General features: G+C 38.1%; 6 protein-coding genes across 14 annotated transcripts; 3 read left to right on the top strand and 3 right to left on the bottom strand.

The window, feature by feature from the left end:
* Positions 1–501: 501 nt before the first annotated feature.
* Positions 502–2,846, top strand: LOC104785070 (ribose-phosphate pyrophosphokinase 4). The gene is made up of 7 exons (XM_087512915.1): positions 502–840; positions 1,110–1,425; positions 1,508–1,603; positions 1,734–1,802; positions 1,900–2,028; positions 2,320–2,419; positions 2,521–2,846. Exons 1-7 carry the CDS (start codon positions 659–661, stop codon positions 2,649–2,651), a joined length of 1,023 nt encoding a protein of 340 aa, XP_087369041.1. The 5' UTR covers positions 502–658; the 3' UTR covers positions 2,652–2,846.
* Positions 2,847–2,926: 80 nt separating this feature from the next.
* On the top strand, positions 2,927–7,257 carry LOC104785067 (pentatricopeptide repeat-containing protein At2g42920, chloroplastic). The gene is given in 5 exon segments (XM_087512905.1): positions 2,927–4,569; positions 4,572–4,676; positions 4,766–4,832; positions 5,308–5,572; positions 6,026–7,257. Coding segments are annotated over 2 exon segments (1,680 nt in total). The 5' UTR covers positions 2,927–2,949; the 3' UTR covers positions 4,632–4,676; positions 4,766–4,832; positions 5,308–5,572; positions 6,026–7,257.
* On the bottom strand, positions 5,954–6,956 carry LOC104785068 (AT-hook motif nuclear-localized protein 16). The gene has a single exon (XM_087512918.1). The coding sequence runs from the start codon at positions 6,954–6,956 to the stop codon at positions 6,180–6,182; it is 777 nt and encodes a 258-aa protein (XP_087369044.1). The 3' UTR covers positions 5,954–6,179.
* A 178-nt stretch (positions 7,258–7,435) lies between the features above and the next one.
* Positions 7,436–9,800, bottom strand: LOC147943153 (uncharacterized). 2 transcript variants are annotated; one of them, XM_087512916.1, is made up of 3 exons: positions 9,263–9,800; positions 7,808–8,785; positions 7,436–7,711 (listed from the first exon to the last, which is right to left on the bottom strand). In XM_087512916.1, the coding sequence occupies exons 2-3, from the start codon at positions 8,777–8,779 to the stop codon at positions 7,706–7,708; spliced, it is 978 nt and encodes a 325-aa protein (XP_087369042.1). In that variant the 5' UTR covers positions 8,780–8,785; positions 9,263–9,800; the 3' UTR covers positions 7,436–7,705. The 2 variants fall into 2 exon arrangements, with proteins under 2 accessions (XP_087369042.1, XP_087369043.1); XM_087512917.1 differs by having other exon boundaries at positions 7,808–8,781; positions 9,263–9,370.
* On the top strand, positions 9,520–12,321 carry LOC147943152 (uncharacterized). Of its 5 annotated transcripts, none has more exons than XM_087512907.1 (8): positions 9,520–9,950; positions 10,026–10,394; positions 10,518–10,706; positions 10,798–10,889; positions 11,213–11,272; positions 11,372–11,441; positions 11,564–11,767; positions 11,856–12,321. In XM_087512907.1, the coding sequence occupies exons 2-8, from the start codon at positions 10,374–10,376 to the stop codon at positions 12,246–12,248; spliced, it is 1,029 nt and encodes a 342-aa protein (XP_087369033.1). In that variant the 5' UTR covers positions 9,520–9,950; positions 10,026–10,373; the 3' UTR covers positions 12,249–12,321. The 5 variants fall into 5 exon arrangements, with proteins under 5 accessions (XP_087369033.1, XP_087369032.1, XP_087369034.1 ...); XM_087512906.1 differs by having other exon boundaries at positions 9,529–9,950; positions 10,040–10,394; XM_087512908.1 differs by having other exon boundaries at positions 9,813–9,950; positions 10,040–10,394; positions 10,518–10,689.
* LOC147943151 (F-box/kelch-repeat protein At2g43270-like) lies at positions 12,295–13,804 on the bottom strand. Of its 4 annotated transcripts, none has more exons than XM_087512911.1 (2): positions 13,256–13,804; positions 12,295–13,160 (listed from the first exon to the last, which is right to left on the bottom strand). In XM_087512911.1, exons 1-2 carry the CDS (start codon positions 13,719–13,721, stop codon positions 12,400–12,402), a joined length of 1,227 nt encoding a protein of 408 aa, XP_087369037.1. In that variant the 5' UTR covers positions 13,722–13,804; the 3' UTR covers positions 12,295–12,399. The 4 variants fall into 4 exon arrangements, with proteins under 4 accessions (XP_087369037.1, XP_087369038.1, XP_087369040.1 ...); XM_087512912.1 differs by having other exon boundaries at positions 12,295–13,179; positions 13,256–13,789; XM_087512914.1 differs by having other exon boundaries at positions 12,295–12,667; positions 13,256–13,779.
* Between the last annotated feature and the right edge of the window lie 950 nt (positions 13,805–14,754).

Here is a 14,754-nt window from a genome sequence, read left to right as displayed (position 1 = left end):
TATTCAATATTGGAAATAATGGCAACATAAATGAAATTTTAATGCCAGTAAAGTATAGTTTTCCATTTTTTTTTTTAAAAACATAAGCATCAAATAGATTTTGGGGTGCAGAAATAAAGTGTAATAAAAATCAAACTAAGCTTACTCTTTTTTGGATTAGATTTCTTTTTGTTGAGTCCAAATATCTTTCGGTTCAATTATAAAATTTCTCAAATTACTCATATATTAAGGAAAACTTAAAGGCAGAATTACCTAGTCAAATGTTACTCTTTCCTAATGTATGACTTGACTAATGCATATTTGGGCTAATTGCGTTGGTTCATGCCGCTTTCAAGAAGTTTACATACATAAAAAGTTATAAAAGTTTATATAAAAAGAAAGTAATAGAATGCAACATAAATGAAATTTTACAGTCAGTAAAGTATAGTTTTCCTTTTATTTGAAATAAATTTAAAAACAAAATCATCAAATAGTTTTTTGGGGTGCAGAAATAAAGTGTAAAAGGCATCAAATATTGTCAGCGGAAAATAAATTAAAAACGTGGGCTTTTGAGAAAAAGCAAAAAAAAAAAAAAAAAAAAAACACTTTAAACCCTTTTTTTTTTTGGTGTATCCGATTCCGTAGCAAACACATCCGAACTCTTGCACGGCGCTCAGTAATGTCTGAAGAGAACGCAGCCAACAACAAGAGCATCATGGAGACCAAGATTTGTAAAGACGCCATCGTTTCTGAATTACAGAAGAAGAAAGTTCATCTCTTTTACTGCTTAGAGTGCGAAGAGCTTGCTCGCAATATCGCCTCTGAATCTGACCATATCACTCTTCAATCCATCAACTGGAGGTCATCTTTCTTCCCCCCCCCTCCCTCATTTTCTCCGTTCTCTTCTTTGATATGTTTTGATGGGTTTATGTGACTTTGGATGGGTTTATGTGACTTTGGATGTATCTTTATTCTGAAATTTGGATTTAACTCTGCTCAAAATATTCCCTTTTTGTTGTTCTGCTCCAGATTCTGCGTTTTGCTTGTGTGGCTGTTTGATTTTTGTGGCTTATATGTATTGGATTGGATTGTGTTTGGTCATTTGTTATATATATATATATGCTTTTCAGGAGTTTTGCTGATGGATTCCCCAATTTGTTTATCAACAACGCACATGATATCAGAGGACAGCACGTTGCCTTCCTTGCTTCATTCAGTTCTCCTGCTGTTATCTTTGAGCAGATCTCTGTCATTTACTTGCTCCCTCGCTTGTTTGTCGCTTCCTTCACTTTGGTGTTGCCTTTCTTCCCCACTGGCTCTTTTGAGAGAATGGAAGAGGAAGGAGATGTAGCAACTGCTTTTACCATGGCAAGGATTGTCTCTAACATCCCCATTTCACGTGGAGGTCCGACTAGTGTTGTCATCTATGACATCCACGCTCTGCAGGTTTTGTTTGGTTTATTTACTTCTGATATATCTCCAAGTTTAGTGGAATTCAAGTTCATCATTCTCTATTTATATGTTGCAGGAAAGGTTTTACTTTGCTGACCAGGTTCTTCCTTTGTTTGAGACTGGAATCCCGTTGTTGACTAAACGCCTTCAGCAGCTTCCCGAAACTGAGAAAGTTAGTTCATGAAATCTTTGTTAGTTTTATCCAGTTTATAAGAGGCAAAAACTGTTACTGATTGTGTCCCTGTGACTCTTTTTTGTGTTTATATTCTCCTTCAGCTAAAGTTGATTCCTTTGGTTTGCAGGTCATAGTTGCATTTCCAGATGATGGAGCCTGGAAGCGTTTCCACAAGCTGTTGGATCAGTACCCAACGGTGTGTAGCTATCTAAACTGATGTTTCATTAATCTTCATTTGAACATCTTTGTGACATTCACGATATCTAATGGATCTCAATGTTGAATCATAATAGGTTGTGTGCACAAAGGTTCGTGAAGGCGATAAGAGAATAGTCAGGCTGAAGGAAGGTAACCCCTCTGGTTGTCACGTTGTTATCGTTGATGATCTTGTGCAGTCTGGGGGTACACTTATCGAATGCCAGGTATTGGATCCCTCATGAACAATCTCCCTGCATTTTGCATCTACCTATAGCAATCTTCAATGACTTCTTAATCTCAAGTGTTGAGTTAAAACTTAAAACTAAGGAGGTTTATGTCAAACTAAATTAAGTCTTTCATGCTAAATTGTGTTAAAATTCCAAGTTCAGACTAGTTTTTATCGAAAATCCTTGTTGTTTCTTAATTCTGCGATGATGTTGTATGCTTGTATGAGATATGTTGAGAGAATGACTATGTCACTCGTGTTAACTGTTTCACTTTTTTTTGTCACACAGAAAGTATTGGCAGCTCATGGAGCCGCGAAGGTGAGTGCGTATGTAACTCACGGTGTCTTCCCAAAGAGCTCGTGGGAGCGTTTCACCCACAAGAACAATGGTAAGTATATCTGTGTAAGAGTAACTGACTTTGTTCATTGTTCTTTACATTTTTGTTGTATCTTTAAAACTGAAGTCTTCATTATTGTTTCTTCGAATTAGGATTGGAAGAAGCGTTTGCTTACTTCTGGATCACAGATTCATGTCCACAGACGGTTAAGGCCATAAGAAACAAAGCTCCTTTCGAAGTCTTGAGCCTCGCAGGATCCATTGCTGATGCTCTGCAGATATGAAGCAACAGAGATAAAGCGTGGTTCTTTTGCTCGTTTTGGTGGTTTTGCCTTGAATTTGTACTCTTTAAGAGATGTGCTCCTATCCTAGATGATCAATTTATGAAATAATCATATCACTTTTGCTGAAATAACTAGAGACATTGTGTACTCTCTTCTTGTTGATTGAATCGTTTAAAAGTTCAGAAAATACAAAAACCCAAACACGTGTGGTTCTGTTGTTCAATATTCCCACACGTGTGTAAATCTCCCGCAAAAGGATAAGTTTTTGTTTTTTCCCATAAATGTCTCACCTTTAAACATGTCTCCGACGATGTTATGCAACTCCGGTGTGACAGTACCGGCGATTCCGTCACCGTCTTCTTATCTCCGATTGATAGACACACAATGCAGTACGATGAGAGAACTAAAGCAAGTTCACGCCAATCTCATCAAAACCGGTTTAATCTCAGATACTCTTGCGGCGAGCCGTGTCCTCGCCTTCTGCTGCGCGTCTCCGTCAGATATGAATTACGCTTATTTGGTATTCACAAGGATCAATCACAAGAACCCATTTGTGTGGAACACTATAATCCGTGGTTTCTCACGGAGCTCGTTTCCAGAGATGGCGATTTGGGTATTCATCGATATGTTGTGTTCTTCTCCGTATGTGAAGCCGCAGAGATTGACTTATCCTTCGGTGTTCAAAGCTTATGGTTTAATTGGGAAAGCTCGTGATGGGAGGCAGTTGCACGGGAGGGTTATTAAAGAGGGACTCGAAGACGACTCATTTATACGGAACACGATGTTGCAAATGTACGTGACTTGTGGGTATGTTGTTGAAGCTTGGAGAGTCTTTGAGGGGATGACTGGTTTTGATGTTGTTTCTTGGAATTCGATGATGATGGGCTTTGCTAAATGTGGATTGATTGATCATGCACAGAAACTGTTTGATGAAATGCCGCAGAGGAATGAAGTTTCTTGGAACTCTATGATTAGTGGGTTTGTGAGGAATGGTAAATTTAAGGATGCGTTGGAGATGTTTCTAGAGATGCAGGAGAGAGATGTGAAACCTGATGGGTTTACGATGGTGAGTCTGTTGAATGCTTGTGCATACCTTGGAGCAAACGAGCAAGGGAGGTGGATACATGAGTATATAGTTAGGAATAGATTTGAATTGAATGGTATAGTTATAACAGCACTCATTGATATGTACTGCAAGTGCGGGTGTATTGAGGAAGGTCTAAAGGTGTTTGAGTGTGCTCGTAAGAAGAAGCAATTATCGTGTTGGAATTCGATGATTCTTGGTCTAGCTAATAATGGATGCGAGGACAGGGCTATGGATTTGTTCTTGGAGTTAGAGCGTTTTGGCTTGGAACCAGATTCAGTCAGTTTCATTGGTGTTTTAACAGCTTGTGCTTACTCTGGGGAAGTGCATAAAGCTGGGGAATTTTTCAGATTAATGAGAGAAAAGTATATGATTGAGCCATCAATAAAACACTACACTTGCATGGTTAATGTGCTGGGTGGAGCGGGGTACCTTGATGAAGCAGAATCATTGATAAAGAAGATGCCGGTGGAAGAAGATGCTATTATATGGAGTTCTTTGCTTGCAGCTTGCAGGAAAAACGGTAATGTTGAGATGGCTAAACGCGCAGCAAAATCTTTGAAGAAGCTGGATCCAGGTGAAACTTGTGGCTATGTGCTCATGTCGAACGCTTATGCTTCTTATGGCTTGTTCGAAGAGGCAGTTGAGCAGAGGCTTTTGATGAAGGAAAGACAAATGGAGAAGGAAGTTGGCTGCAGTTCGATTGAAGTGGATTTTGAAGTTCATGAGTTTGTATCTTGTGGGAAAAGACATCCTAAATCTACAGAGATTTACAGCTTACTCGGTATTTTAAACTGGGATGTCTCTGCGATAAAATCAGGTTTGCTACTGCTCAGTTCGCTGAATTGTTTGATGCTACAACTAGGATCGGTTACACTTATCTAACAGAGAAATAAGCAATTTCATTGTTCTGGTCTTCTGGGGATGTAGCCAAAGATTAGGTAATATACCGATTTCTTATATTGTTAATTATACATAGTTCATATACAAAATATACGCTCTCTTAAAACCACACCTGATAATCTTACAGGTCATGCTATCTGAGCAGCAATATAAGCCACGTATGTGAATACACGAACCCATAAGAAGCTTCCTAGGTAAGCAATTAGCACCATTTTCACTAGCCCATTTTAGGTTCAAATCACTCTTGTAAAGTAGGCATATGGATTGTCCACGCACCAGAGTGAGTATGTTGGTATGATGCTTGTGTTCTGCTGTGCAGCAACTCTACTAGTCGCATCTGCTGTTTTTGCTACTGAATTAAGCGCTAAGAGGGTTATTAACATCTTGTCTTCATTTGCTGCGAAATTCTTGCTTTTTGGTGTAATAAGTTAATGGAGAAACTGGTAATGAAAATATTTTGATGATGTTGCTGGTCGTTGTCAATCTTGTACATTTGCATGTGTTTATATTATTGGTTGTAGACGTAGTAAGGCCTATGCATGTGTTGCACTAACAATGGAAATTTATGGCAAGAATGGTTCTGTGTCTTTATTTCTTATTAAAGCCATGTCATGTTTTGCAGTTCACACTGACCATGTATAGTGTCTATGTTGTGTGTGATCAATACAGGGAAATGTCCAAAAGTGAATCATTCAATAGAAAACCTGGTAGAGAATGTTGATTTGGATATGCACAAGTTATTGTTCCAAATCCAGAACAATCCAGAACTTGGTAGAGAATGTTGATTTGGATATGCACAATCTTGAGTTTATCATTCGGGTTTTCAATGCGATTATGGTTTATGTACTAAGTTTTCCGTGAGGTGGAAGGAGAAAAAATTCACATATTTTCCTCTTTACTGGCTAGATATAAGTACATGGAAGACAAGCTTCAGGTTCACCAAATATGTTATTCTACCTACAGAAGTATATATATTGGAAATAGGAAAATAGGCTATGATGTTCAAGGAAATAGACGTGCTAATGTTTTTTGCATTACTCATGAAACATGAGAAACCGCATTTATTTCGTAACTCCCAAGATATTTGAAACCCCAAGAGTTTGAATCTTGTTAGCAAAAGCCTCACAAATTCTCTAGAGATTTAGAGATTAGATAACATGTTGAAACTGGGATGAGCGTGGAGTAAAATAAGAAGTTGGTTGCAAGCTTAGTTTCCTAAATAATTGCTGGAACGGTACAACTGCAATTGCTATGTCTAGTTATTACTGGATTTGGGTCAAGGATAAAAATATTGTAATGTTTGCGCATTAAATTAGAGGATTCTGCTTAAGATTCTTAAACAATTACTTGTGTTTTTTTTTTCAGTTTCTTCTTTTTAATGTTGCAGGTACAAACTACAGAGGAAGATAAAGCTTCAGTTTTAACCAAACTTATGGTTCTCTCCACCTACAGAAACATCGATCTTTGATTCCAAGGTAAAGTAGATAATAAGACTAAGGCACTTTGATATTATGATGAAACGTGGAGATTAGAGAGCTGTATCAAGGTTTCGACATAGCACGCTGTGCAGGCCCCCAAGAGTAAATATCAGAACCGGAGTTTCCATTAGTGAGCAGATTTTGAGGCAGTCCATGAATGTCATCTAAAGGACGGGATCTCCCATTCTGGTAGTACTGCTGGTTTTGCATAGAAGCAGCTTCATCATCGTCCATAGGAAGACGATCAAAAACAGCATTCATGAAAGATGCAGCCATGATAACAACAGGACCAGACGCGATTAGCCCACCAACCACTCCTCCACCAACAACCTGTCCTTGAGGTCCGGCTAAGTAAATGGTCAGACCTGTTATTCCAAGTGGTGCTGGTGGAGGCAAGATTGATCCAAGCAATGAGAGGATTTCGTAACGTCCGTGTAATGTCACAATTGCTCCTGATGAAGCTGGTTGCCTTAATGTCACATTGGTGACACAACCATTGGCACTGAGTATGGAGAGACCTCTCTGTTTCCTTCTTGCGAAATCCGATAAAGTCTCACAGATGTCACAACCTGAGCTGATCTCGACGGCATTAGCTCTGAGGGAATTTGGACTGTCGTGAGTCACAATGATAGGTGGTTTGGGTTTGTTCTTGGAGCCAGCGGGTCTGCCACGTGGCCTCTTAGCCATCTCTCCTTCGATGGATGAAACCGGTTGCACCGCTTTGGGCAATGCTTTCAGGTTGCTGTTATTGGTATTGCCTCTCTCCGTTGCTTCATGGTTCCTCATTGGAACTGACTTGGATCCTACAGAGGTTGGAGTCAGAGCTGTGCCTCCAGCCATTGTTATGATTGTTATATTTTCAGCTGAAAGATTCAGAGATCTTTGTGAGGAGTTTGTGGGTATAAGTAAGGAGATTTTGGTGAATTATAATATGGTAGAGACACCAAAAGAATGATTGTGGAGAGTAGGAGATGGTTAAGTTGTCACCAAAATTGTGATTAATAGTTAACAAATTATTTTGCAAAAAAAAGAAGGGTTTCTGGCAGCCTACTTCTCAACAGATGATTATGTATTTGATTCATGATAATTGTCTTCTTTAACAGAGAGATTCATAATAATGTTTAATTCCTTTTTGGTACCATTTCTACATAAAAACTACTGAATACTGATTGATAGTTGGAGAACAACAAAACAAAAATGAGAGTCATCATCATCACTCACTTGCAAGTGGGTTTCCAAATTTAAAATCCTAGGATCAGTTTCGAAAGCTTAATTCTCTGCTTAAGATTACACCACAATACATAAGTACATTAACTCAATTTTGTTGTAAACACAAATTTGGTCTTTTATAATGGTTTCTGATCGGATATGGTCCCAGACTGAAACAAAACACAAGCAAGGGAACCAGACCACAATGATATAGAAAGTTCAATAAAAAACCCAAAGACAGCTCTCTATTCAAAAGTCTGATCCAAACCAGTTATTAAAAAGCACACACCAATATAAGTCTTTCATATAATTTATATATAGTTTTCAAGATCCAAGATTCAATACTTAACAACCATTATGTCTCTTCAGCTCTCTTTTCCTTACTCCTGTAAGAATTATGAAATTATATTTGTTAGTAGAAACGATCATAGATAGTGTTCAAGCTTCTATATAAGCAAAAGAGAAGAAGATCATATAATAACCTCATCGTCGTCATCATCATCTTCTTCCTTCTTCAGACGGGTAGAGCCACCTTCCTTGATAATAGGAAGCTTCATCGCTCCAAATGGTGTATCAACATCGACATTACCTTTGATAGTGTACCCAGTTCCTTTCCCACGGATCATGTCCCAAAGAGCAGAACCAAAGTCCTTTGGTCGGAATGTCATTGGCACATTAATCAACCCGCTTCCGTTTTTGTCAAGCTTGATCGAGTCAGATATCTCAGCTTTCCCAATGCTTACATCACACAACCAAACTTCACAGTCCAAGTCATTGAGCCCCAAGTCAAAATCATTCATGTTCTGAAGCCTCACGTGGAGGATCGCCACAGTTTCTTCCAAAGAGAACTTCTGGAACTTAATCTTCTCGATATCAACATCAGGTTTCTTAGGAATCGGAATCTCTCCAGTTTTCTCCAGAGGCAATGTCAGCCTTCCCAAAACAGGCACGTCAACAATCAAATCAACCTTGATCCTGTAAGGTATGATCATCCCAGGGTTGATATCATTGTAAGTGTTCTTGATGTCAGCATAGATCAAAGTCAATGGTATCTTGACAGTTTCTTCACCATGAGCCTTGAGTGTTCCAGCATCAGGAATCAATCCTGAAACAAGTTTCCTCCCATCACTCTCGACAAGGTAGTTGACATCAATCAAAGGGATAGGAACTGGATTGGGGTTTTTAACAAGGACATCAACAACAATATCAGCTCTCTCGAGATTGATCTTAGGGATATGAATAGCAGAGACATCAGCAGTAGGCTTCCCAAACCCAATGGTTTCCTCGATTTTCTCACCAATGTCATGAATGAAACCTTTCACCTTATCAAAGAATCCACCTTTCCCTTCTTCGTTTTCCTCGTCCTTATCTTTCTGACTTCTATCTACGATTTTCACGTCACCCTCATCAGGACCTCTAGTTAGGATCTCCGGTTTATCCTCAGAAGTAGACATACCTACCTAAGCAGAAACAAACAGGTCATCATTTTCAAAAGTCAATCAAGCAACACAGGGAAAGCATACAAATGGCTGTATTGTAAAAAGTCATACAAACAGTAACCAGTAAGTTGTAAAATGATGATGATGATGATAGAATACAATGCTGATCTTTGATCTCACAAAACACTGTAAGAGAACTCGCATCACAATAAAGATCTGATCTTTGTATAAGCTTAAACCAAACAACATACAATGGCATTTCTGTACTAAGTGAATCATGAGAGAAGAAACGATACGAATGTTGGATCTAAACAAAGATAGGACTAGATCAACCTAAGTGTCAAACAGATCGGAGAAAATAAGGTCAGGATCAGAAAAAAGCTCGATCTAAATATCACCAACGTTCGTTATCTCTGATGAAATCAATCATAAAAGGATCAACACAAGAACAACAACAACAACAACAATCAGAAGAAAAGTTGAGTTTTTTTTTTGTACCTGGAGAGTTGGATTGGATGAAATTGAGTTGCAGAGACAGAGAAGAGAGCAGAGTAGTGGTGCTCAACCAAAAATTGAATGATTGAAGAAGAAGACGAAGATGATTGTGAAAATTAATTGATTCGTTGAAAGAGTATTGGGCTTTTTTGGGTCCTTAAGGTCCAGTAAGGCCCAATTGTTGTTGATGTACACGTGTGTTTTTTTGTTGTTGACCTATCTATGCCTTTCTAGTAATCTTTAGTCCTCTTGACTCGAGCGTGCGCCACATTGCCTAATGCCTATCTCTCTCTCTCTTTCTTCGAATCGGTGCCGAAACTTAGAGAGCCATAATTTCTTAGGAATATATTGTTGCGTTTGATTCCTTAAAGCTTTAAGGTTGCGTTTGAATTTCGTTTAATTTGCAACCTTACAGTTTCGAGATTTCTGCAGTTAGTTTTTGATTCAGGAAACGAGAGAGAGAGAGAGACTGGATATATGAATCAAATTAAAAAAAAAAAAAAAAATCTGTGATTGAGAGTGAAATTGAATTTTGAATTATGAATGCGAATCACAACAACAACAACGGGAACAATTCAGGTTATCATAACCTCTGGACCAATGGCCTTATCTGTGCTTTCGAGTTTTGTCAAGGTCATCATCGTAAAATCAACAGCACAAATGCTGTTCTTGGACATCCCTCTCTCACAATGTATGATTGATGATGATTTTTTACTATAGTCTCTTTTTTTCTGCTTGTAGAGTTTTTTTTTTAACCTATATACAGTTTTGTTATGATAGGAATAAACAGAATTGTGAATCAGACCATTTTGGTTCTGGTGAAGAAGGGTCTTCGAGGAGTTACTGGCGAGGAATTGGATGGGATAGGATCTCTGAGCTTGTTAAGACTGTGCAAGTTGATAATGATTGGAAATTTCAAAACTTTGATGAGGATAAAGCCACAGTTGCTGAGCTTGCTGCTCCTTACTGGGAAAGACCACTTGATGGTCCAACTTGGTGGTGCCATGTTGATCCTACCCATCCAGGTATTGCCTCCTGGTTGCGTAATGCGCATTGGTTACATCCTGCTGTAAGTCTTGCTCTGCGTGACGAAACCAAGCTTATTAGTGACCGAATGAAACATATTTTATATGAGGTAAAAAGTTTCTTTCTAAGTATGTTTGCTTCTTTGTAATGTGAGGATTGTGCTTTGGTTTTACTACAGAGCTGTAATAGATCAAACTTGTTGTTGTTGTTGTTATATGTTGGTGGTGGATAGGTTCCTGTTAGAGTTGCTGGTGGGATTCTGTTTGAGCTTTTGGGACAATCTGCTGGTGATCCTTTTATTGAAGAAGATGACATACCTATTGTTTTAAGGTCATGGCAAGCACAGAATTTTCTGGTTACTGCTTTGCACGTTAAAGGTTCTGCCTTGAACATTAGTGTGTTAGGTATTACAGAAATCCAGGTTTGTTCTTCTCATCTGAATCATTGTTTTCCTTCATTCGTTTGTCAATTAGTCAAAACAGGTTTTTCTATGCCTTTCTTTGTCTTAACAGGAAATGCTTATTGCTGGTGGAGCCTGCATTCCGAGAACCATTCATGAACTAATAGCACATCTTGCATGTCGCCTTGCACGCTGGGATGATAGGTATTTGTCTTCCCGTGATCTAGATCAAGTTCTAAAAGATTGTATGTTGGGGAAGTTAAGTAGTGTTCATTATGCAAGCTTTTAGCAATGGAGGATACACATTTCACCTGGTCTGTACGGTATAAGCAATGAACGTGCCAAGCCTTTGTATTGCTTTGATAGAACTAATGTGTCTTATATTATTCTTAGAGTTTGCAAGATGGGATTCAACTGTCCCGTTCTAGATTACAGTTGTAGATTAGTTCTATGTTTAGTTAAGATATAAGAACCTTTTGATTCTTTTTCATTCTCTGGATTTAAACCAATCGGTATCCTTAATGTAGGCTATTCCGGAAGTATATATTTGGTGCAGCTGATGAAGTTGAGTTGATGTTCATGAACAAGTAACTTCAACTGAGCCTTCTCTTACTTTGGTATTTTCTTTCTTAGGCGCTCCTTGAGATGTCTACTGAAACAGAATAAATTGTTTTTGTTGATATCAGGAGACTGCACGAGGATCTAAATCTATTCACTACAATCTTGAATCAAGAGATCAGAAAGCTCTCGACCCAGGTAAGGCTTTCTTGTTTGACTACAAGATGAGATCAGCTAGCTAATCTGGAATTGTGTTATATATTTCTTCATACAAGTGACTTTATAATCACGACAATATTTTCTTGTTCATCATTTATCAGGTTATACGGGTGAAATGGTCTCTCCATGCTAGAGAAGAGATTGTGTTCGAGCTTCTTCAGCAACTAAAAGGAAACAGAACAAAAGACTTGCTAGAAGGAATAAAGAAGAGCACCCGCGGTATGATCAATGAACAAGAAGCCGTTCGTGGTCGGTTATTCACTATCCAGGACGTCATGCAAAACACGGTTCGATCATGGTTGCAGGTGAGATTATCATTTTTGGAGATGATGATGACGTAAGTAGAAGAAACTCTCCAAGTCATCTTAAATTTGTTTGATTTGGCTTGATTAGGACCGGAGCCTCACGGTTACACACAACCTAGGAATCTTTGGAGGAGTGGGTCTTTTGCTTTCAATAGTGACCGGTCTATTTGGAATCAACGTAGATGGGATACCAGGAGCTCAAGATTCTCCACATGCCTTTTTTACTTTCGCAGCTGTTCTCGTCTCCTCAGGCCTTGCGCTGGCGTTCGCTGCTTTACTCTACCTTGGACTTAAGGAGCCAGTGGCAGAAAAGAATGTGGAGACTAGGAAACAAGAGCTTGACGAAATGGTAAAGAAGTTTCAAAGAGAAGCCGAGTCTCATGCTCAGGTCTGCAAAAAAATTCCTCAGAACATAGAACGTACAACAAGTAGTTGTAGAATAATAGTCCATGATCCTAATGGTTATGCTCTCTTGGATTGAAATCAGTCCGGTTTATGATTTGTAAATTTTAACTCATGGCAAACTCTTTTCTTAAGAGAAACTTCTTTTAACATGGAAAAATCCCAAAACAATAGTATCTAATAGGAGTTGTGGGTAAGCGAGAAACAGAGCATTTCAAAAAATACTAAACTCAAGACCTAGAGGAGACAAAATAATAGCGGAAAACTAGAAAAGACACATGTGCAGCGAGCAGTATAAGTGGGAACTTTGGTCCGATTGATATCCGCGATGTTGTTGTTTTGGGAGGCAGAAGTGGGAGCCAATTCTCAATGAAAGGAGATATGACCAAAGTGTGTTTAGAGATGCAGCGAATGAGGTTAGTGCTTGGATAGAATTTCAACAATCTCTTTTCATTGTCATGGAAGAACAGATTCCCTTGCTTGGAAACCGCCACCGGCCTGAAATGCACATCCGCAGTAAAAGTGTAAAGATTTAAACACGAGTATAAATGTATGGAGTAAGTCAAGGCCCATCCATCTTCTTTTTGAGCATCCATGGTCAATATCTCTAGTCTCCAGGGCGAAGTGGCAGTTGTGGCTACAGCTAGACGGCCATCAAGGTTCACTAGCTGCTCCGCGAATGTGAATGGAGTGGAATACCGTGGTGAAGGAACATCACGAAACTCTAGTGTGTGAAGATCCAAAGCTAGTAGTTTCAAAAGATCTTCACCTAACCAATAGATTGAGCCATTCACACAAGCCGACTTCCTTCTGGGATCAACCACATAAGGAGGGGCACGTACTGATCTCCGCCATTCACCAATATTGATATCAAGAACTTCACAGTAATGGTGAGGATCAAAGAACATCCTCACAACTTTAAAGCTCCCATTTACTTTGTCCCTACCAAATCCCATCGCCCAAAACGCAGGGAAAAAAATGCAACACTTGCCTACGATTTTCAATTTCTTCTAAACCAATCAAAAGTCAAATAAATTGTATATAGAGAGAGAGAGAGAGAGAGAGAGGGAGTTCCTGGTTACTTACCACAAAGGTCCATCATTTGATTTCGTAGGTCTGAATAGCGGCGGGTCACTGGATCTGGACCGGAAGGGAATCTAATAATATCTCCGGTGGAAGGGTTTAGAACATTGACCCAACCCGGTACGGGGATGCAAACCAAACCGTCACATGTCAGCGAAGGTCGTGTGACGTCGTCGCAGTGTAGGTAGACAACATCGACCTCTTCGTCACCTTGGAATCGCGACTCGATCCTCCGTTCTACTTCTCCTCCAGCAGCAAGGATTTGGAGGCGGCTCTGTTGAAGAAGACTCATACGCGAACGTCTCTCTGCGAAACTCTTCGATTCTATGATTGATCTCCATTCTTTTGAGACGGAGGTTCTGAATTTGCGGATGGATTTCAACGGCAATCGAAGGATGATTTCTTCCTGTAGATCGAGAGCTATGTAGAAGATCATCGGATTAGGGTTTTGTTGTTCCTCTTCCGACATCGGACCGAATTGAGGGTTTAACGTTATCCACTTTCCCCTTCTGTTTCTTTTTTTTTTTTGTATTAAAAATTGTTAGCGTGGATAAAATTAATATCCGGTTTAAAATTTTAATGAAATGATTACTTTGGTAAAGTGGCTTATAATTAGTATTCTATCTGTGCCTAATAAATTGATGTTTTGATATTATCACACGTATTAGAAAAAGTTTAACTTTTATTTATAATTATTTTTTGGTAGATGGAGAAATTATACACCATTAGATAAATAACATGTGTGAAAAAAAGTATAAAGTAATATAATAGCTTTTTAATCTATAAAATTAATTTTTGAGGAACAAAAATTAATTCTAGAACATCAATCTATTATGGATAGAGAGTATTTGTCTAATTATCCAAATACCACAGTGTAATTTTGTTTCACTACCAAATATATTCATCTTGAAAGTATTTCTGTATGTTTATTTTATTAAAAAAAAAAATAGTTTTTGTATCTGATTCACTTCCCATGAATGAAAGATATAGATCTAATATATCTAATAATTAATACATAAGTATACTATATGATTAAAATAAAAACTAAATGATTAAAATATGCAACAAAAAGGTCAAATAAATGGTAAATGCAGGTATCGAACACGCCACTGTTGGCACAAAGCCACAAATATCAATTGCCAATTATGTTATTTAACGATTAGCTTTACTTTTTAATAAATACAGTTTATAAACATTACACCGAAAGGTTTTTTCAATTTCTCCAAAAATGTTTTTTCTTCCGTATGCATATTATACTTGAATGTTTTCTTAAATCAAACATTTGATTACTCACAGTTTTCGAGTTTATGCACATAAACTAACGTTCTAATGATGAAAAAGGAAAGATAAAATAAGATTAACTAACTAATTAATTACTCAAATCTACATTTTTGATCATTAGTTAGTAATTCTTATTCAATAATACAAAGATAACATATTTTTGGTCCAAAAATATTTAAATGAAATATGATTATATTAATTCTTTAAAATAAATTGTTGTG

This window comes from Camelina sativa, chromosome 5 (assembly GCF_030686135.1).
Source record: "Camelina sativa cultivar CO46 ecotype springtype chromosome 5, ASM3068613v1".
Classification (NCBI taxonomy): Eukaryota; Viridiplantae; Streptophyta; class Magnoliopsida; order Brassicales; family Brassicaceae; genus Camelina; species Camelina sativa.
This window is presented reverse-complemented; position numbering and strand designations above follow the sequence as displayed.